The sequence below is a fragment of the Quercus lobata genome, chromosome 4 (genome assembly GCF_001633185.2).
Source record: "Quercus lobata isolate SW786 chromosome 4, ValleyOak3.0 Primary Assembly, whole genome shotgun sequence".
Taxonomy (NCBI): Eukaryota; Viridiplantae; Streptophyta; class Magnoliopsida; order Fagales; family Fagaceae; genus Quercus; species Quercus lobata.
Window position 1 is genome coordinate 46,619,208 of NC_044907.1, and position 24,077 is coordinate 46,643,284.

The 24,077-nt window shown below is 27.8% G+C and overlaps 1 protein-coding gene across 3 annotated transcripts; it reads right to left on the reverse strand.

Moving 5' to 3' along the window:
* Positions 1-1,074: 1,074 nt before the first annotated feature.
* On the reverse strand, positions 1,075-23,994 carry LOC115983890. Of its 3 annotated transcripts, none has more exons than XM_031106745.1 (5): positions 23,786-23,994; positions 13,029-13,314; positions 12,702-12,913; positions 5,901-6,165; positions 1,075-1,547 (listed from the first exon to the last, which is right to left on the reverse strand). In XM_031106745.1, exons 2-5 carry the CDS (start codon positions 13,281-13,283, stop codon positions 1,251-1,253), a joined length of 1,029 nt encoding a protein of 342 aa, XP_030962605.1. In that variant the 5' UTR covers positions 13,284-13,314; positions 23,786-23,994; the 3' UTR covers positions 1,075-1,250. The 3 variants fall into 3 exon arrangements, with proteins under 3 accessions (XP_030962605.1, XP_030962604.1, XP_030962606.1); XM_031106744.1 differs by having other exon boundaries at positions 1,140-1,547; positions 23,747-23,994; XM_031106746.1 differs by lacking the exon at positions 23,786-23,994 and adding an exon at positions 19,383-19,442 and having other exon boundaries at positions 1,140-1,547.
* Between the last annotated feature and the right edge of the window lie 83 nt (positions 23,995-24,077).

Sequence of the window (24,077 nt, forward strand, 5' to 3'; positions counted from 1 at the left end):
TATATATATATAATATTTGTTTCTTTTAATTAGTTGACATGGTATCATTATTTTAAGGTTTTGCTATTAGATTAATGATGTGGCATCTTATGAACTATTTATTAAGAAATGAAGAGTCAAGATTAAAAGAAATCTATATAATATAGTACTCTAAAAACTCTAAAGGGTCCAATACTTGAATAATCCTGATTTGAACTCTAACTTGAGCCAACAAGCAGTTGCAAACAACCCGTGTCTCTACTCTAGTCCCAAGAAAGTTGTGCAAATTTGGAGGCGTTCTAAGCTAGAATCTATTGTCTATTGACACTATAGACGTGCAACATCAAGTTCTGATTTGGTATCCGTTTAGAAACAGCTTATCTAGCTTTTTACTAAAAGTATGCTAAAGTAAATCTATAGCTTAAAAAATTTTGAAAAAGTGAGAAAAAGTAGGAAAATATGAAGTTTTAAAAAACTGTACATAAAAACTAAAAGCTAAAAATTAAAGCTAATGCCAAATAGACTCTTAGAGTCTCTAAAATGTTGAACGCACTTGTAGACTTGTAGTCAAAATCTCAAACCTTTAAGTTTGTACTTCTTTTTTTCTTGAGTTCTAAAACGGTTCTAACAAATCTATATTTTTTATAAAAAAATTCAAAAAAAAAAAACAATTAGATTCTAAAATAGATTTTAATTATGGACTAATTTTGTGTCTTGTGTCCATTTAAGTTTTTTAATATTTCTTTCTCAAAAAAAAAAAGTTTTTTTAATATTTGTACCAAGTAAGTTAATAAGTGCAGAATACTAAGAGTCTAATATTAATGAATTATAAAATAAAAATAACAAATCAATCATAAATCTACTCAATAAAAATCATCACACAACAAAGATCACCACACGTTCTATCTTATTAAAAAATTAGAAGAAAAAAATGATCATAAGTAGTATTAAATTTAAGCAAGAATTTTAACATGGAACTAATTACGTTTACTTTTTCTAATAATATGACTAATTATTTAAATACATTTATGTGTATGCATGGATTACAAGCTAGTATTAATTTGTGAGATAAACTAGGGTTGCTAAATGGGTATAGTTTTGTTAAAACAAACTGATATTTTATTTGATAATCTTAGAACAAACTGATATAGAAGTACATATTGTCCACCAATACAATGATAAAGAGGGGAAAAACTAAAAGAAAAAGAGGAGGTGAAAGAAACTAGAAAAAGAAAAAATAGAAAGTAGTAACCCTGCAGCAACAAACATGCTTATTTATCCCCAAATAAAAGTGTCTTTATGATAACTTGGCTCATTTCATTAGAATATGCGAAAAAGTGTCCAGCACCTGGTAACTCATGGTATTGAATCCATGGAAGTTTTTTGGCAATAGAGCGTTGTAAAGGAATTGCTACAATCCTATCATCATCACCCTGCCATAGATGAACCGAACCTTCGTTGTTAGGAAAAGGATTCTCAAGATCAATAGGACTGAATTCCCAATTCCCAAATCCAACCATTATGGTACGATGTATGGACTCAAACTCTCCTTGCTGGGTTATGTGTGCCTGCAACGAGTTATTGAAGAGTACATGGTAAATGCCTATTGGATAGAAACTATTTTCCTAATAATGATGTGTGCGTCTCATGCAAAATTTTTGAACAAAATGCTATTTTACAAACATATTGATATTCAGTGTTTTTTTTCCCCCCTCTTATGAATGAACACTATCATGCATTTCACATATGACAAGACTTCCTAATATGCTTATTCGGATGAAGGCCTATAACATATATTCCCTTGGAGGATAAAAAATTTATTCAGAAAATTATTGTGATTCTTCCTAAATAGCGTGGATTCTCCCGTCGATAGTCACTAAAGCATAGGTTGACCTCATTCCATTGGTTGATACTTAATAAGATAAATAGATTCCTAAGAAAATACTAAATTAAAATTTATATGAGTGGATGACTACGGATATAAACATGGACACAGGTACAGATACAACACAGCAGCACAACAATTTTTTTTCAAATTAGGACACAACACAGTAGGGATACACATATTTATTAATTATTATATATTTTTAAGCACTTTTTTTTTTATATAATGTTAAACATATATCAATTTAAGAGTAATAATGAATATAATAATAAAGTGAATTCATGACTAATCAATTATGTTAGAAATTAGAATAAAACTTAGGAATAAGAAACAAATGAGTAAATAAAATATAACTAGATAAGTGTTCAAGATTAAAACCAAATAGAAATTAAAGATAAGTATTCCTCTCATGTCTCACAATTAAAATTAAAATATATTTTTTTTTTAAAAAGACACAGCTGAAACATGGGTGTAGAAGTGTCCTAAACATATCATGTGTCCAATATGGATACGACACTCTAAATCATGTGTCCATGCTTCCTATTTAGTCATGGCTATTACCTTAACACCAAAGAATCGGAATAATTACTTTCATTCTTATACTACTACATTTGAAAGGTATGTTTCGAGGCTTCTAGCAAGAGGTAGAAAAGGGGTTTTTAGAAATTTAAATGTTATAAAGTAATTATAAGGGGTTTTTTTTTTTTTTTTTGGCCAAAATGCAAAATTCACTCTCTAAGTTTCACATTTTTTTTCATTTTAACTCTCTAAGTTTGTTTTTTGTCATTTCGGTCCTCTAAGTTTCAATCAAACTCAATTTAGTCATATGTTTACTATCCATCAAATTGCACTGTTAACTAACCCAAACAACGTCGTATTACACTTTTAGTTAATATTTAATTTTTTTATTTCTGAATTTTAGAAATCGCTAATGAAAAAAATAAAACATAAAACATATACTAGATTGAAGAACAAAATAAACTAAACGGTGTGCTCCCTCCCCACCCCCAAAGAACAAAACTGAAACCCCACCCCACTCGATAACTGAGAAACCAAGAAAAGGAGAAAGAGAGATCGAGAAGGGGTAAGAGAGAGAAAGAGAGATTGAGAGGGAGAAAGGGAGATTGCAAGGTACAAAGAGAGAGCGAGACTAAAAGGAGGAAGATCAACAGCTGGGCTTCGTCCAATGGTTTACAGTTTCAACAGCTGGGCTCTGTCCAGGGGTGTCCTCTGCTTCACTCCACTGCTTCAGGAGATGGCTCCGACCAGTAACCATTGCTGGGGTTCACTAGAAAAAAGTAGACTTTGGGTAAGTTCTGAAGACTTTGGGTTTTCAGTTTAAGTTATGTGTTTTAAGAACTTACCCAAAGTTCTGGGAGAGATGATAATTTTGGGCAATACCAAATCTGAAGTTTGCAAAGTGAAATAAGATTATGAAGCCACTCCAGCAATACCACCAAGTTCTCACAATAAGGAATATCTAAAAACTGCAGAGTGTTGGCAGATCCTAAAAGCCATTGGGGTAGAGTAACTAATTGTGGCAATTCAAAAATACTGAGTGTTCAAAGCCTTATTGGGTTTATGATCTTGTTCTTCAGTCTAGTTTATGTTTTATTATTTTATTATTTTTTAATTAAAGTTTTCCAAAATTAAATAAATAAATAAATATTAACTAAAGTGTACAATCGTCGTTTGGTAAGTTAATTGTGCAATTTGACGGATAGTAAATAGATGACTGAATTAAGTTTGATTAAAATTTAAAAGATTGAAATGTCAAAAGATAAAACTTAAAGAATAAGTTTTGCATTTTGGCCTTTTTTTTAATTATGTCACATGGCAATCATCAAAAAATATTAGGATCCAATAAATAATGCCTAAATTGTGCTTATAGAAATAAATTGGGCATTGTAACTCTTAGGAATATAAAATAATTGTTGTAATCTCTTTAGTTAGGTAATTAGCTAGTTGGTTGAGATTAGGATTAGGATGAGTTAAGATTTGAGCACATGTAACTCATTTAACACATGGCTTAATTCATAGAGCATATGTTGAATTAATTAGCCAATTATTTTGAGCCATTTGAGCCAATGAAATTAGAGCTAGTCTCCTATAAATACATGATTGTAATCCAACATTAGATATAATGAAAGAATAAACCAATTTCTTAGTGCATTAGTACATCTCTCTCTCTCTCTCTTAATCTCTTTCTTTCTCTATGGAAGATGACTACCTCGAATTAAGCCAATTTCCTTACAATTCTCATCAATTCCCCTATAATTCCCATCAATCCCCATTAGGAACCACCAAGTTCCTAACAATTGGTATCAGAGCCATCGATCTTGAGACGGATGAATATGATCAGCAAGAAATCTTGAAAATGGTGAATGAAGTTTCAAATAAGGTTAAAGCCTTGACAGAATCTCACAAGGCTATTTCAAAGAAAGTCAAGGCCTTGGCTGAATCTAACAAGGTCATGAATGAAGAGCTCTCAAGATTGCAAGAGGTTCTTGAGAATATGATGAAAGAGGAGCTACAATCTTTTGATTCGACTGACCAAGAATCCACAATACAGGAACTTGTTGTTGTTGGAGTGGAGCAAGAACACACTGTTGGTGTGAATACAAGTGATCCAATGGTGTTTGACATTGGCCAAACTCATGCTTCAACAAATGGGGCTACTCATGTAATCAAGAATGTAGGCTTGGACTTAATAGTCATGCATGTTGGTGGCAATTCCATTGAATTTGGACTTTGCTATAGGGGCCACATCTTGCTCTTTAGTGACTATCACAAAGCCAAGGAACTATATGCTTCTTTTCTTGGTGATAGTTGTGAGATAAATGATGGATTTCATAGCCGAGATGATCACACTTTTTATAAGAAATTGAGTTCTATATTGCTAAAGGTTAAGTTCAATACGATTGCTTTGTGTTATGCTCCTATGTCATGGGCTGTAATTAATTGTTTTGGAGTTATTCGTGTAATCAACGATCAAGATACTTTGGCGTATTGGGTTAGTGGCCGGTTTTCCCGAATGAAGGTGTCATTTCACAACAACACCTTGTGGGCAAGGTGTTTTCACAGGAGAGGAAAATGTTAGGAATATGAAATAATTGTTGTAATCTCTTTAGTTAAGTAGTTAGCTAGTTGGTTGAGATTAAGATTAGGATGAATTAGTTAGGATTTGAGCACATGTAATTCATTTAACACATGGCTTAATTCATAGAACATATGTTGAATTAATTAATCAATTATCTTGAGCTATGTGGGCCAATAACATTAAAGCTAATCTCCTATAAATACATTATTGTAATTCAACATTAGATATAATGGAAGAATAAACCAATTTCTTAGTGTATTAGTGCGTCTCTCTCTCTCTTTCTTAATCTCTTTCTTTCTCTATGGAGGATGACTACCTCGAATTAAGTCAATTTAACTACAATTCCCATCGATCTCCATTAGGAATCACCGGGTTCCTAACAGTAACCTCACCAAAATCAGACATTAACTTATTAATGGATGATTTAAACTTATGATATTGAATGGTTTGATTGCATGATCCAAAGTCCAAGCCGACCATGCCACATAGAGGATCTGTTGGGACTAGTGATTTGGACGATATATATGGGAGAAAATAGAAATCAACTCTCTATTGCCCATGTGTTACATGTGTATGCTTAGGAGTTGGGACAATTGTTATAATCATGTGTATATTTATAATCACGATTCCCTTTGTAATATTTTAGATTTTATCACTGTTTTGATAGGGATCTAACCCAACTATACTTCAAAGAACATGAATCTAACTATTAAAGTATAAAAACATGTGTGCTGCTCACAAAAAGAAACCAACAAAAATGTCTAGAATATTGTTGAATAAACTGATCGACTACGTTGCTTTTGTTCTGTTATTCATAGGAGTTTCTTAGAGAGGCCAACAAAAATGTCTCTATTAATACTTTTGGTTATATAAATCTAAACTGATGCTAATGAAAATACTTAATCTTTGAAAAATCAAGAAGAAAACATCAAGTACCTTGTTTATTTGTTTCCCAACCTTCTTTGACGTTATTTCTAAATCTTGACGAGAGAAAATATTAGGATTTCCGGGTACAGCACTAAGTGCAGGAAACCACTTCTGTGTGTTCCACCAATAGGTTAGCCATGGTATATAGTGAGAAACTCGATGTGTCCACTGGTCTTGAGGCGGTTGTTTGTAGTAGGCCTCTGTAGACAAGTTCAAAGGCAAACCTCGCCACCAATAGTTGATAATAGGAGCAAGTAATGCTGCTCCTGATAGCCTATTGACATATCACAAAATCAGTAATATATATATATATATATATATATAATCTCCTTGTAAATTCAATCCAAAAAAGAAAAAAAAAGCCAAATGACTTTTAGGACAACGGTATTATATAGTTTTTTTTAAGGAATATTACATCTAGGATTTGAATTTCTCCCTTCCACTAAAGTGGTATAAAAAAATTATTAAACATAAAAAGATAATTTTATCAATTGATAGAATAGCAGATTATACATATTTAACAAAATAACTTTATCGATGGATAAAATTATTTTTTTATGTTTGACCGGAAGTCAATGACTCTTCATAGCTATTACATCGACACCAAAAAAAAGCATTTGACCCAATTGATAAAATATAATAGATCATACATATTTAAGGAAAGAATTCATTCACATTGAAATGCAATCAATCAATCAAAATATATTATATTATATATATATATATATATATATGCTTTCTTTTTTCCCTCTTTTCATTGATTTTTTTTTTTTTAACTATTATCTAAAAGTCCACATTAACTTATTTTTACCATTATCTCATTAATTGCCTGAACTTACACGACACATTTCTCTCTTCTCAATGTCTTTTAGCATTTCCACCATTTTAGTATTAAAAACAAAAGCAAAAATAATAATAATAATAATTAAGGACTAATAGTAATAACTAACAAGATAAGGCACTGGAGAGAGATAGAGAGACACAAAAACGTTATGGAATGTTAAATGAAATGCATTAATTGTTTCACTATTACCAAAATAAAAGACTTGGGATTGACAAAGTATTTGTAAGAGAAGGAAAAAAGAATTTGAGGGGTTGCCACCTCCATCATACTGGTCTCCCACCACTATCAAGTTGTCAAAACCCCTACGAATTTTTTTTTTTTCCTTTTTTATTAATTAGGGGCTTAAATATGATTTAGGTTTGGGTAATTTGGTTGAATAGTTTTTGTTTTGGGTATATAAGTCGAAAGAGTATTTGATACGCAATGTAAAGACATATTCTATCATAGTTTTAATCATCTATAAAGCACATGCATACGCACTTACCCACACCATGCCTTAATGTCACACTATCAATGAGTAGAAGACAGTAAGAGAGTTGGGTATACTTTCATTTCATTGTATGTAATCTATGAATATAACACAAATTAGTTGATTTTCATGGTCCTGTTACTCTTTTGCACTTATTTTTGGTCTCATGATTTTTTTTTTTTAAATTAATCTTACCTTGAGAAGGGCTACAAATGTGTAGTGAAACTATAAAACTAATTTTTAATATCTCAAAATTTATATATTTCTTTACTCCAATTTAGTTTACTTTTTTTTTATAATATATGTACAATATTCTTCAAAACCGTTTTACATAAAATATCACAGAATTATTCGTGCATCACATGAACAACTTACTAGTTCTTCATAAAGTTCAAGGGTATATCTATAAATGTGTTTATATCTATATAAATATATGATACTGTAAGAAAATTAAGGGAAAGTTCAACCCTATAAACCCTAGAATAGTCTATTTTTTGCCATACGTTTTTGTAGTTTGGTTCAATACAGTTGGACCTAAGGTGATAACTGATAATTAAGTGGGGCTTTTTTATATTCAATTAATAATTTTGCATCTTAATACAGTATTTTTATTTAGTTTTTGTTAACATCTCCTTTTTAATTGATAATATGACTAATTCAATCAATTTAAAGTAGGATTTTATCAATTTTGAGTTTGGGAAATAAAATTTACTAAAACAAATACAACAAGTACATAATACACCATACCATTATAGTAGTAAAAAGAAAACCTTTACCCATTACTGTACTAATAAAATGTTGAGCGCAATTTTCTTTTCTTTTTTAATAAAAAAATTACCATATCATTATGGGTTTGCTAGTGATGCGTTTGCTAAAATGAAAACCCACAATTTACCTCACCATTATAGTATTAATAAAATTTTGAGTACAATTTCTTTCTTTTCTTTTTAATTTGCCATACCATTATAGTACTAATAAAATTTTGAGTGGTTTTTTTTTTTTTTTTTTAAAGTAAAAAATTGAAGGCAATGTTCTAAAAATAAAAAATTACCACATCACTATGCGTTTGCTAATGAGGTTATGCATTTGCTAAAAAGAAAACCCATAAATCATATATACTACTATTATAGTACTAACAAATCACTAACCCATGCGATGCATCGAATAATTAGCAAATGTTAAATATCTCAAAAATATAGTGTTCAATGCTACAATTAGATAAAAATGAATGAAATTCAATCATTCTAAACTTGATAAACCATTCTATAATAAATTTAAAAAATTGGGATTAAATCCTAAACTTGATAAAAGGAGGTAAATAGACAATTAAAAAAAACAATCGAAGAAAGAAAGAGACGATGATTTGTTAAGATGATATAGTGTGACTATAGTCATATAAGATTGTTAAGAGCATGAATCTGTTTGAATATTTGAACTATTTTAAGTCCATGAAAATTTTGTTTTTCTTTTTTTAATCCATTGCAAACTATAACTTTTGATATATGTGGAATTTTGATCTTATGTAGAATGAACTATTTTGTGAATTGGAATTTTTATCAATATTTGCATAATACAATCTATTCCAAACTTATTGTGTCCGAAATTTCAACTAAAAATCTTCTCTAATTTGATTCACATAAAATCCCAAATAGTCTTTCAATGCAAAGTTTAGGTTCAATGTAACCAGTCACTAAAAATCAGCTAGGTACACACAATTCAAAAGAAATCAATACCTATATTAATTGACCCGAACTTGTGATACCATGTCAACTATAGTTTATTTATGATTCTCAAATTTTTATTTTTTATTTTATTTTTCAGTAAAATACAAACCTGAATTATAAAATTAAAGATAGAAATTTAAACACAACAAAAGTTGCAATATAGTCTCTCTTTTTTTCTTATAAAGATGCAATTACAATAGCGTGGTGCACTTAGAGGAAGAAAGAGAAAAAAAAAAAAATAGAACTACCAAAATTACTCAAGCAAACTTTCACCCCAAAAGGATGTCAACCTCATACTGTAAAAAAAATAAAAACAAACTCTTACTGTGAAGACTCATTTATTGTGCCGCCTCAACTGTGTGTGGGGTTTAGTGTTTAAAAATTTGAATTTGATAAAAGAAAAGACGGACGTAGAAGCAAAAAAAACAGTCTTATAGAAACAATATTGGTACCAATTCATAAATCTGATAGTGAGAACCATTTGTAGGAGTTTTAATTTGTAATGTTTGGCTAAGAGAGGGACAACAATAGGGCTGCGTTAGGTACGGTTTGAAGGCAGATTATAGAGTAAAAAGCCAAATAATAAAAAATAATAATGATGTGAAAAATTGTGGAAGCTCTAAAGCTTATGTGGCACAATATAGGAAAGTCAATAAATAGTCAAATGTCTTCAGTTTTATATTATACTAGTCGCTAACCCGTGCGATGCACGGATTAGTTGAACAAAAATTTTAAATTTTAAACTTACCTAGAGCTATAATCACTTAAAAAAATAAGTTACAATTTAAGAGGGAAAAAAAAATACTACACCAATAATGTTAGGCATGCCAAGTCAATTATCAATGGCATCCTTTCTTTAATGAAAATTAAGGTCTCAATCATTTTTTAATATAATATAATCCCTCCCATTGCTCAATTTGTTTGCAAAATCCTAGGTTTTTTCTTGCCATATAAAATGCAACCAAAAAACCCAAAAATAAGAAGAAGAAAAGAAAAACTATAGAAGTTTTTACATAGAAAATAGGAATTAATTATACTCAAAAATGGCATTGACACTCAGAAAGAGTCATTAATCTAGAGGAATAGGTTTTGGAAAAGTGTTTTTCTTTTTTTTTTTTTGAGAATTGGAAAAGCTAATTTAGTGTTATAGGTAATAGTTATAATATTTTAACACGTAGAACAACAACAACAACAAGGCGTATCAGATGAATAAATTGACTTCTTTAGAGAATGAAGACAAATAAATGCACCGAAAAAAATAGATTTCGGAATATATGAATGTAAAAAGAAGAAGAAGGAAGTACCAGTTGAAAGGCCATAAAGTTTTAATCGAGATAGAAGATAACCAATTTAGGAAGCACTTGGAATGCTCCTATAATTTACCTAGCCTTGGCTGCCACTTTCTTGCCTCTCATCTACTTATGATTCCAACTTTTATTCTTGGCGAGAGAAAGGGGCTCTTGCCTTCAAGTAATGTAATTGAGAAAAATGCCACAAGAAACATATCAACACCCTTTTTGGTTCTTAAATAATAAAAATTTAAAAAACAAATTTATGAGGTTAACGCATAACCTAAGCTTGTTCATCAAGATTCAAGACCTAGCAACGTAAAAAACAATATAAAAAATAGAGTAAAAATGCAAAAAATACATGAAAAATAATTTTTTTTTTTTTTAATAACAGTAATTTATAATTCTTAAATCACATTAATTCAAATAGTAAGGCAAAATATATGACTACATAATAGGAAAAAAAAAATATATATATATATATATATAAAAGAAAAATAAGTTACCTCAAAAGAATAATGCATGACCATAGCAATTGAAATTTGTCAAGACAATTTCATATATTGCAAAACATGAACCCAAAATTTAGATGTTAAAACTTTTAAAAAGTGAAAAGAAAGAGTAAAGAATCAGAAGATACAGTGCCTAGAAATTATTTGGAAAAAAAAAAAAAAAAGCGCATATGACTACATAATAGAAACAAAAATATAAGGGAAAGATGGGTTATTATCCTTGGCTAGCAGTTGAAAGCAGCAAGATAGTTTCAAATATTGCAAAAATTGGATCAAAAAATTAAGTTTTAAAACTTCTTAAAGGCTTAAAAAATTGAAGAATCAGCAAAAAAAAACATATGACTACATAATAGAAAATATATAAGAGAAAGATAGGTTACCTCAAAAGAATAATCCATGATTATAGCAATTGAAATTTGTCAAGACAATTTCATATATTGCAAAATATGAACTCAAAATTTAGATGTTAAAACTTCTAAAAAGCCAAAAGAAAGAGTAAAGAATCAGAAGATTTTGTGCCTAAAAATTATTTTTTAAAAAAAACAAAATAATAAAAACATATGACTACATAACAGAAAAAAATTGACAATTCTTATCAACAAAAATACAGTAAAACTATAATTAAAAAACCCTAATAGTGATCTAGTGACCAGAGAATTAGAGAAGGATAGAAGGAAGAGTCAAAAAAAAAATTAGAAAACTGAATGAGAGAGGATGTGTTTGCATAAAGAACACAATAAAAATATAATAAAAAAACCCTAGTAGTGATGTAGTGACCGAAGAATTAGAAAATGAGAGAAGGAAGAGTCCAAAACAAAATAGAAAACTGTATGAGAGAGGAGGTGTTTGCATTTGAATACATCTTAAAAGTCCTAAATCAAATTAAAAAATATAAATAAAAAATGCTAATGCGGAAAATTATGAAGAAGTCAACCAAAAGTCAAAAATTTCGGTTTTATATAATATATATATAGATAAAATTTTTAATAAAATTTCCCAAAAGAGAATTACCATACCAATATGTGTTTGCTAAAAATAAATAAATAAATAAAATTACCATAACATTATGCTTCTGCTAAAAAGAAAATTTTACCATACCATTCTGCAAGTGATATTTACATTTGATTTGAAAAAAAAAATTATATATATCTAGACTTATTTTACATAATTAAGAATTGTAATGTTACGTGGGTTTCAGTTAGCTTAACTGGTAAAACCTATAATGGTTGAATAAAAGATCTAGAATTCAATACTCGCCTACACCAAAAGCCAATTAGTGTCTTGACCTGATGATAAAGAACTATCAAAACGTCATAGGTTGAAAATCTCTCAAAAAAAATTGTAATGTTACATATTTGAATATCATTAGAATTATTTTCAATTTTCACTTTCTCTTGTATTATTTCATTATCTTTAAACTCTTTTTGATAAAAATTTTTGGACAAAATTTAGTTATAAACTTGGTTGTAATATTTTCACAACATTTTTTAATTTTTAATTTTGAAGAAGTGTTACATCCATAATATTTTCACAGTTATTTCATAAGAAATTATAGATGGTAAGTTGTTATTGGTTTTAATTTGAATTTACAACTTAAATTACTTTTGTGTCCACCTACACAGCAAATAACAACCTGTCACTTAAGATTTGTTATAAAATATTGTGAATATAGCATTTCTCTTAATTTTGTTCCCTATTTTTTTTTTTTAGAAATGCTATATCCACAACATTTTCATAATATTTTTATAACAAATCATAAATAATAGGTTGTTTCGGGTTATTATTGGCTAGTAAAAAAGTGATTTCAGTAGTAAATTTAAATTAGAACTAATAACAACTTACATCTTATGATTTGCTGTGAAAGTATTATAAATATATTGTGGATGTATAACTTCTCATTTTTTTTACTTCAAGTTTTATTCCAAAGGCAAAACCCTCGTTTATAATAAACGGACTTGGCATATGGTCTTACCTATGAGGAATGTACCTGAGGCAGCCCCAGACCACATGGCATCCAATAGAATAAGCAATTACATAAAATTTGGAACCGAGTCCCAATTGATCAGCAAGCTCTTCAACATCTAAAGCCAAACTTTTCACCGTTTGTTTTGGATCTGGATCACTTTCTCCATAACCCGGTCTATCATATGACACAATGTATAGTCCTAATTCTTCAACAAGTTCCTGAAAATTATTTCCACCAGTGAGCTAATACAACTTTCATTGATAAAGTCTTGGAGGCCAAAATCAATAGAAAATTAGAAATTCAATCATAACAAATAAGTAAATAACACAGTACTTGCGGGAGATTTTTTGCAATCACTGCACTATGTCTGCAAGTAAATAAGCCATGAACATAGATAATCTTATATTTGGCCACTTCTGCTGGCACACCATGCTCCTTGCAGGCCAAATGTCTTCCATCCCTAAGCTTAATTCTAGGTGCTGTGATAGGCGGGCCACAAGGCGAGCCACAAATGTTGGGAGGCAGAGGGCGGGTGGCTCGATAAGCCCATGCCAGCAATAATCCAATCAACAAGACCACTACAAACATCCTTGCCTAGGGTTGAGATATGCGGAGTACCCTGAAATCACAGTACATATGTTGAGAGGAAAATCAGGTTAGTGGAGACTACATCTTTCTATTACTTCACATTTGGGAGGAGACCGGGATGATTAACATGGTTTGGTTATAGTGAGATCAACCATCATATAAAACTTCAGAATTTGCTTAAGAATCGTGGACAAATTGCTTGAAGAGAGAGAGAGAAAAGCATGAAAATAATAAACAAAGAGAGATATGAACTACTAGATAAATAATTATGACAATCTAAAGGGAATAAGACATGGATCTCGAGTGCTCTATATGTGTGATTTTTTTTTTGGGCCAATGTTTGTTGCATATATCAGACTTGGAAATCTTGTGCTCAAAGCATGATTTCAATTATAATTTTGAAATCATGAAATTACGTTTTGAATACACAATTTCACAATTTAACTGAAATTGTGTCATGTTTTGATAATCTGAAATTGTGTCATGTTTTGATAATCATCACTTTTTCGTTTCTTTTCTTTTCTTTTTATAAAGGATTCATTTCAAGACCAGCCTAATAGAGAGCATGTAGGCCAACGTACGTGTGGAGCATACAAATGCCTAGGTATGGGCTCCAACTATAGTAAGGAAAACATCGGAGGGAATCAATTACTAAACGATTCACTTAGTCTTTCGTCCCTATATTCAAGTTAGATAGGGATGATAATAGGGTTGAGCTGAGTTGGATCAAGCTTTTCAAGCAGAAACAAAATATCCGCACAAGATAGGTTGGAGATATTTTGCTATTCTTAATGAGGTAACTTATTCAATATTAATAAGGTAGACATGAATAAGCTTTCTTTATATTGGTAGGTAAGTTTTTGAAACCAAACAATTTTTCAAATCATTATTAATATGTGTGTATATATATATATCTATACTAGTACTATGCCCGTGCGATGCATGGCTTAATAAAAAATATTTTGATAATATAATTAAATCTAATAACAAATAAAATGAAAAAAGAATTAATTCAAAATTTAAGATTAAAAAATAAATTGTACTTGTACAATTAAAAGAAATTTAATTTTTATTTCTTATTTTGATATTTAAATCATTTGTTTTAGTGTTGATTTCATTCAAATGGTTATAAGTTATATCAACCCTAAACCAGTATATGTATCCATATGTGATATTCTAAATTAATAATAAATAAAAATATAATACTCTAACTTAATGTAACATTCTAACTTACGAATAAATAAATATAACACCCTAACTTAAAGTAATGTTTGTAATTGTATTGTGTTTTAGCTTTTAAGAACACTTAATAAAAAAAATAAAAAAAACAGATATTAATATTACACATGAAAAAATAATAAATTCAATAATTGAAACGGTTGAAAACAAAATTAAGCCAAAACCTCAATTCATTAATGAAAAAATATCCAAATTTTTTAGCTTAAAAAAAAAAAAAACAGAGTTAAGTAAAGATAGACTTACATAGAAATTTGGACGGATGGATTCTCTCGTATCCGATTTCATTTTTGACAACAAATTTTGCTTTTAATTAAAGAATATAGATTACATGGAACAAAGCACCAAACAAAAGCCATAACAAATTAAATCCATTATAAAATATTGATGTGAACAACAAATAATTATGTAATACGAAATTAAAAAATACAAATATATTGCTTGCTATATTGACTTCTAAAAAAAAACACTAAAAGGTGTGATCAAACATAGAATTTCAGTCTATCTATAAAACTTGTTGATAAAAATCATATTATATATAATAAAAAGGCAACAAATACACAAAATCTATTCAATTTGATGAAAGAAAAAAAAATAGGCAGAGAGGAGAAAGGAAGAATATAACAAATAATTGTAAAGTACATAATAGAAATAATGAAACACCGAAACTCTGTGTATATATAGTGGAAATTTTAGGTGATGAAGAAGATGATATGAACAAAAAGTAGTTTAAGTGAAACTCAAATACTTTTTTTTTCTTACTTTATTATTAGGAAAAAGATGACATAAGATGCAAATTTATCCACCAAAAAAAAAAAAAAAACATAGGAAAAAAAAATGCAAGTTCTATCTTTTTTTCCTTTTACGTTTTTTAAAGAAACGTAGGAAAATAAATGCAAATTCGATCTTTTTTTTTTTTCTTTTAAGTTTTTTTATCTCTCTTTTTTATTTAAATTCTATCCTTAGGTAATTCTATTCTATTGATTTTAGGCTTTGTTGATAACATTTTAAATAAACACAACTGTTATAGTTGTAAATGAAATATTACTTTCTTTCATTACTTGATTTGTCATATTTATCCAAAAAATATGTATATATCTATTCTTAAAATCTAAAAATTTACTAAAATTTATGCAATTTGGTGAAGCCACGTGGCATAACCATGTGGCTTCATTAAATTGTTTGAGTCATCAGAAAGATCTAAGGGCTCAATTCTCCACATCAAAACCCTGCAATGCAAAGTCACCACACAATTATTTTTTTTTTTTTTTTAATCATTCATTTTTATAATAATATTTTTATCATAAGCTCTACCATGATTTATTTCTCTTTATCATTAGTCCAAAACACCAATCGGGTTATAAACGGAGTCATGATGTTTACAAAAAATGTATATGTATATGAACTGTTTTTAAGAGAGAAAAGAAAGAGAGACTTACCCCACTCTTATTAACCTAATCATAATAATGCTTGATTTCTTCATTGGTCATTTCACGCTTTACTATATTTTCATATACTTTGCCATCAATTATGACAGTTTTTTCAAACTTACTGCCCATTTCTGCAATCGCAGTCTAGGCTGAATTGGAGATCGGTTTCTGGGTTTCTTGATTTCTTCTGTGTGCAAAAGCATGAGAGTGAGAATGAAAGGAGATTGGTAGATAAATCATAAAACTGTTGTGTTGTGGAGTTGTGGGTGTGCTGTACTCTTCTTGGGCCGAAAATTAGTAGTATTTATAGTAAACTCTTGGATGCATTAGACTTTGAATGATAGACAATCTCTTTTTAATTTTTCAATATTTATCTTTCCTGGATGTATTAGAATTTGAATGATAGACAATCTCTTTTTAATTTTTCAATATTTATCTTTCTATTTTATTTTATTTTTTTTTAACTTGGTAATTGTTATTTGATTTTAATTTCGATATGATTGTATGGTACGAATTTCAATTTCCATTTACTATATATTATCTATTGGATCTAGCCCAAATCCAAAAGCAAACAATTTTAAGAAATCCAAAGGTTTCAATAACATCACACACCCATCAAAGAATGTAAGAAAATAAATCAAATAATCAAGTAATAATTTAAAAATAATACTTTAAAATTTGTTACTTTATTATTAGGAAATAAATGATGCAGGATAAATGTTTATCCCAAAAAAATAAAAAAATAAAATACTCATGTAAGCTAGTAAATTTGTTACTTTATAAAATTTTATATAAAAAAAATGAAAAGAAGAAGAAGAAGTTCATCAGAATATTTATTGTTACTTTATCTAAAGAAGTTGATAAAGATGAAAGATCAAAAACTTTTTGTTTTTATATAAAAACTTAAGTGAATGAATTTATTGTAAAATCTAAAAAAATTTCTGCAATTTGGTGAAACCACTTGGTGTAATCACGGCGTCTAAACCCAACTTTTATTATATACTAGTTATAGGCCAGTGCGTTGCACGGTTTTATGAAAAAGCTTATAAAATAAATGTATAAATAATTATATATTTTAATAGATTCAATAAAGATAAAAGAAAAAATTATCAAGTGTAAATAATTACCTCACTAAAATAAGGGGTAAGATTTCTTCCTAAAACTAAATTAAATTGATAATTCCAAATTAAATTTTAAATCGATAATTATTTTTAAAAGTACTAAACAATTGATAAATCTAAAATTAATATAATCTTGATAATATTATAAATTAAAATTAAAGTTGATAATTCAAGAATACACGTGTAGAACATCTTGATAATTTGATGTAACATAAAAATCAAATAAGAAAATTGTTAAAATTAATCTATTAATTCTAACCATATTTAATCATTAATTCTAAGACCCTAACCCTAAGCATATAAATTAGATCAAAGCTAAGAAGATTAGTTTAAACAAAAGGCAACCAATACACAAAACCTAATCAATTTAATAAAAACAAAATACAAAAACAAAGAAGGAGCCTTTAGAAACTTGACAATATTTTCGAATGTTTTGAATTCATTTATTAAAATTACATGAAGAAAAAAAAAACCAATAATAACACCAAAGACAATAAACAAAATAAAAATAATAATAATAAAAGAAGAAAGAATACATACCTGCATTGTCATGAGATTTAGGCATTCACATATTGAAATAAGTTTCACTCCAAAAAGGATATATAGGGTTATAGATATTGGTAGAGTTCCATTTGAAATATAATTCATTTAAATCTTATTAAAATTAAAGATATCTAATCAATTTGTTTGTTTTTATCCCATAAAAATTGGAATTAAAAAAAGGTCATATGAATAGAATGAAAAAAAGAAAAAAGAAAAAAAATAAAGAGTTGATTCAACATAACGTAACATATAAAAAATTAAAAATTAAAAAAAAAAAAAAAAAGAAAGAGAACGTGGTTAATAGCTATAAGGAATTTTGATATATATATATATATATTAATAAATTATCAAATTAATAGAGATATATATTATTTTTTGGAATAGATAGAGATTATCAAATTAATGGAGATATATACTGTTTCTTGGGATTGATTTATATTAATCACCTCTTAAAGAGTTTGGATTGTGTTTATCCCTTAATAATCAAGTTTTGTAGCTTGATATTCTGATAAAATAATATTAATTTAGTAATATTAAAATTTTGAAAATTTAGATGATAAATATTATCTAAATTAAATTTTTGTATGTTAAATATTATCCCCTAATTTAAGAAATATATCCTAACAAATAAAAAAATAAAGTTAATTAGATGATAAATATTATCTAAATTAAATTTTTGTATGTTAAATATTATCCCTTAATTTAAGAAATATATCCTAACAAATAAAAAATAATGTTAATCTAATTTTATTTAATGATAAGAACAAATTAGAGTCCTGGTAGCTAGTATACTATTCTTTTTTAGTTCTTTAAAAATTTAATAAAATTTCTACAATTTCATGAAGTCATGTGGCTCAATAACGACATCTAAGCCCAACTTTTATTATATATAATATGATATGATATAATATGATTTAATAACAAATAAAAAAAAGAATTAATTTAAAATTTAAGATTAAAAAATAAATTGTACATGTACACTTAAAAGAAATTTAATTTTTATTTCTTATTTTGATATTTAAATAATTTGTTTTAGTGTTGATTTCATTCAAATGATTATAAGTTATATCAACCCTAAACCAGCATAGGTATCCACATGTAACATTCTAAATTAATAATGAATAAAAATATAATACTCTAATTTAATATAACATTCCAATTTACTAATAAATAAATATAACACCCTAACTTAAAGTAATGTTTGTAATTGTATTGTGTTTTAGCCTTTAAGAACACATATATATTTTTTTTATCATAAAAAAAAACATATATTAATATTACACATGAAAAAAATAATGAATTCAATAATTGAAGCAGTTGAAAACAAAATTAAGCCAAAACCTCAATTCATTAATGAAAAAATATCCAATTTTTTTAGCTTAAAAAAAACTCCGAAGTTAAGTAAAGATAGACTTACATAGAAATTTGGACGGATGGATTCTCTCGTATCCAATTTCATGTTTGACAAAAAATTTTGCTTTTAATTAAAGAATATAGATTACATAGAACAAAACACCAAACAAAAGCCATAACAAATTAAATCCATTATAAAATATTGATGTCAACAACAAATAATCATGTTATATGAAATTAAAAAATACAAATATATTGCTTGCTATATTGACTTCTAAAAAAAAACTAAAAGGTGTGATCAAATATAGAATTTCAGCCTATTTATAAAACTTGTTGATAAAAATCATATTATATATAATAAAAAGGCAACAAATACACAAAATCTATTCAATTTGATGAAAGAAAAAAAAAATTACCTACAAGGTTGTAGGTAGGGAAGAGAGGAGAAACGTAGCACTTTTCTATTATGAAAGCTGCAACATCAAAAATAAGTACTCATGAAAAGCATTACCACACCAACATTGTTAAAGCCAAAAAAAAACAAAAAGTAAAGAGAGAAACACAGCTAAGCAAAATAATACCTGTATTGTATTTTAGAGTGAGATAAGATTTTAAATCTTTGCTTTTATAAGGAGGTAACTTCTTAATCCGATAAAGTTTGAATTTAGATGATTTATACTTAAACTAAATCTCCTTTGATCATTTTTATTGGATAAATATGGATAGAATTTAATATTAGTATAAAGAAAGAAAATACTAATAAGGATAGACGTTTTTATTTTAATCAATTATAGTACAAAACTACAAATGAATGGTAATTTAAATAAAATTGATAAACATTCAATGGTTGATTAAGATTTCGTGTACGACCTAAAAATTGATTAAGGATTAGAGTTTAAGTTGATAATAATAACTAAACTTCTACTTTATCCAAAATATTGCAATTTTTAAAATCTAAACAAAATTTTTCAATTTTTTTACGTGTAGTAAAAATTTATGAAAGTGTGAAGCTGAAATTTAAAAAAAAAAATTATAGGAGAAGAAGATAAGAACAAAAAAAAAATATATATATATATATATCTATTTTTTTTAAATCTAAAAAATAAAAATCCTGCAATTTAAGAAGATAAGAACAATATATATATATATATATATCTATAAAAATTCATGAAAGTGTGAAGCTTAAGAATATATATATATATATATATATATTTTTTTTTTTTTTTTCTTAATGGATGAGAAGAAGTTAAGTTTATATTAAATTATTGAGTTTTTGTGTCTATCAAACTTTATCTAAAGAAGTGATTTTAAAATAAAATTTTTATCAACTTAGAAATGATAGGAGAAAAAGATAAGAGCATGAAAAAATTATATTTATTGTTCAAAAATCTATTAAAATTTCTGCAATTTGGTGAAGCCATGTGGCGTAGCCACAGCGTCTAAACCCAACTTTTATTATATATAATATGATAATATGATATACAATTTTTTTATTTTTTAGAATCATATATACATATTAATTTTTTATATGTTATATGTCAATCAAATCAATTAGAACTCATTGATTACTAGATCAAGAAAGGAATCTAGCACTTGATTAAATTAGTTTATTCTTTACTTAAAAATATAATTAAATTAATGAATAGTAAACTCTCATATATATATATATATATATATATTAAAAAAAAAAACTCGTACTTATTAACCATAAGATATAAAGATAAGAATGATACTTGTTAACCATAAGATATAAAGATAAGGATGACTACAAACCATACAAGCTAGCATTCTATTTCTTTTAGCATATTATAGAATCACGTCTTCTAGAAAGTAGAAACAATATTGTAGCTTGCATGGTTTGTAGTTCAATAAAATTGTCATCAAATGAAACACCATGGTAGTCGACCTACAAGGCTTTTGACATTTACTTTTTAGTGTTAAGTCAATAAGATCTTGCGAATTTCAATTATCTTAATTAGTAATGTTTATTATTAATGAATAGAGAACTTGAGTTCGAATCCCACAAAAAATAAATAAAGATAAAAATAAAGAAGAAAAAGAAAAAGAAAAAAGTCAATTAGTATATCTTGGACTGATGGCTAAAAATAATCTATATATATATAACCAAAACTTTTGAAGCTTCCACAATTTTTCACGTCAGTATTTAATTTTTTTTTCTTCTATTTTTTAAATTTGATTTAAAATTAAATCTAATTTCTACCCCCACCAAATTAAATCTAATTTGATTTAAAATTAAATTTGATTTAAAATTACAAATATCTATGCTTGCAAAAATTAAATCCACAATTTTCCATCTTTTTATAAGTATACTACAAGTTGAACATTTATATGCTTGCAAAAAACATTTACAAATATGCAGACACGGTAATGTTTTACAATGTTGAGGCTGAATTGCATGAAATAGAGATTGAGTCTATTGATGGAACTAGAAAAGTAGAGGGAAGCAAAAGAATGCACTATTATAATAGTCAGCACTTTCTAATGTTCACAGCCACTATTATATAAGCATATAAATCTTTTTGAAGCCAAAATTTAATGGTGGTTCATGCTAAGCAATTCTTCTGTTGATGTAAGTAGTGAAGATCAAAACCTTATAGAAGTAATTTGAGACACATATAATTAAATGATATAATAGTTCTCAACTCTCTATATTTCTTTCAGCATTTAGATCAATGAAAATTTCATATCTTTGTTGTGTATTGAGGTAGCACCATGAAAGGTTAATTAGCAAATACAAGATTCTCTTTCTATGAAACATGTTTCTCCAACTTAGTTAGCCTAATTTGTTTATTGATTAATATAAATGCTTTTCTTTCTTCCTTTTTTGGTCGTATATTTATTATAGATTGTATGCAAAGATGATCCATAATCCATTGATTCAGTATCAGTTACCCAAGATTGTCAGATTTACAAGAACTATGATTGCATATTAAAAGTTTGTTGCTTAGAACTATTTGATCATTTTTGGCAAAAGCACTTTAGCCATCAGATGCTTTTGTGATTCAAAATGCTTTAAAACAATTGGTCTCTAGATGATATAGAGGCATTTACCCCACTTGGTATATACCATTGGATACAAGTTTCTATATTGGTTAACAGCTTTAGGATGTTCATTGTAATAATAAAAATAATAATAATTAAAAAAAATAAAAAAAAACATTTTGTGTAACAGGTCACCATCTTTGCATTGTACCATTAGGACCCAAATATTGGAAAGATGCTTTTTATGTATTCTATCTTTTAATGCCTCAATCCAGCCTTAACAATTATAGATTTTCTTGCACATAGTGACCCATTTATGTTACCAGTAATTGGAAAGAGGAAGCTGATGAAGAAGATCCTTTACTGGTGATTCTTGCAGGTTGATTATTAAGTTGATCCTTACTAATCCTTTTTATGGCATTTGCAGGTTTTTTTAATAGTTAACCTTAATTCTATTACTAATTTAAAACTTGTGCATATATTCTTTATGTAGTGACCACAGAGCTTTTCTTAAACTTGGTAAGGATGAAAATATGCAAAGCATAATGGAAAGGAAAGAGCATTCTATTGGGAAAACTTTTTAATTATATCCAATTAACTTGCAGAAAATGGAGGATATGAGAATGCAATATGTAGATCTATTATCAAGCATTGAATTTGTAGATTTTCAATTTTTCTATTTTCAAGTGTAAGTATTCCTAATTCCTTTCTCAATTTTTTTTTTCATTTTTTATAACACTTTATAACGCCATTTTATTCAAGAGAAATCTAATTGAGTTTGTGGCTGTTGCAACTTTTCTTCTTTATTTCCTGCTTAATTTAACCATTTGAATAATTGTATAATATATCTATCCAACGTAGGATTTACTCTTTATGATATGTGCATAGGTTTACAACCAAAACATTTGTGATTACGAGAAGTTCTGCACAATCCTTTGTGCTGAACACTACCCAAATGTAGTGCAGTGCAAAAAAAGAGGAAAGAGAACATCATTTTACACTAAACAAGTTGGGAAAGTTGACATTCATCATGCATCTTGCAATGGAACAGTTTATCTCTTTCCTCTATCATAAATTGTTTTATTAAAAAGATGAAAACAACCTATTTGTTATGCAAACAAATGTGCAAGATAACATAGATTATATTAGTGATGAATAGTAGATTTAATTGCAATTGAGCATTGTGTGAAATCATCACCATAACATTTTTTTATAGCCAAGTTATAATAGCAAAATAATTTTTTTATTTTTTATTTAACTATCCCGTGCATCGCACGGGTTAGCGACTAATTATCATAAAACAGATGTCAAAAGAATTGTATCATATTTATATAACTAAAATAAAAACTATGTAAGTACCCTCTAATTACTTTATGAATCAAACTGGAATAGAAACATCTGGACTGAGTGCACCTTCTAAACCTTGTTCAAATTTGTTTGGTGGCACTGGTAAGACAAAGCTATTCTTCAAGTTAAACATGTTTCCATCATCTGAAGTTTAGACTCTACACTGACCTTAACATTATTCAGCCTCAGAACTATAAAGAGAACGGAGAAAGAAAAGCAAAATCCTAAGTATGGCTTTGTTAAAATAAAGACAGTAATTTATGGCAAAGACAAACTGTTATACTTTGAGGAATGTCCTACCTAGAGAGAGCCTGGAAGAAGTTGAAACTTGAAATGAGTATGGTATTAAAAAAGAAGACAGTAATGGGTGGATTCCAGTACAAATTGATATTCTTTGAGGAATGTACTAAAACAAGATTGGAAAGAGAACCTGAAAGAAGTTGAAATGAGTTGTTGATCAGCAGCGTACCTCTATCTGCTCACTCTACAGCTCAATGCATAGAGTATATGGGCAGTTGTAGATATATAGACAAGCGAGAAAATTTGTAATAATATGTTATAATGGATCGGAAGAAGAGAAATAAAACAGGAAAAATTAAAAGAGTTATTGCACTATCAATTTGTGACTGAGTGGAGTGGGTAAGAAGATGGGAGATAAAAACCTGGAGAGATCCGGGATATAAAGACCCCGGCCTCTAGAATGAGTTTTGCAATTTTTTTTTTTTTTTTAATATCTGAATAGCCATAAAAGTTGTTATACA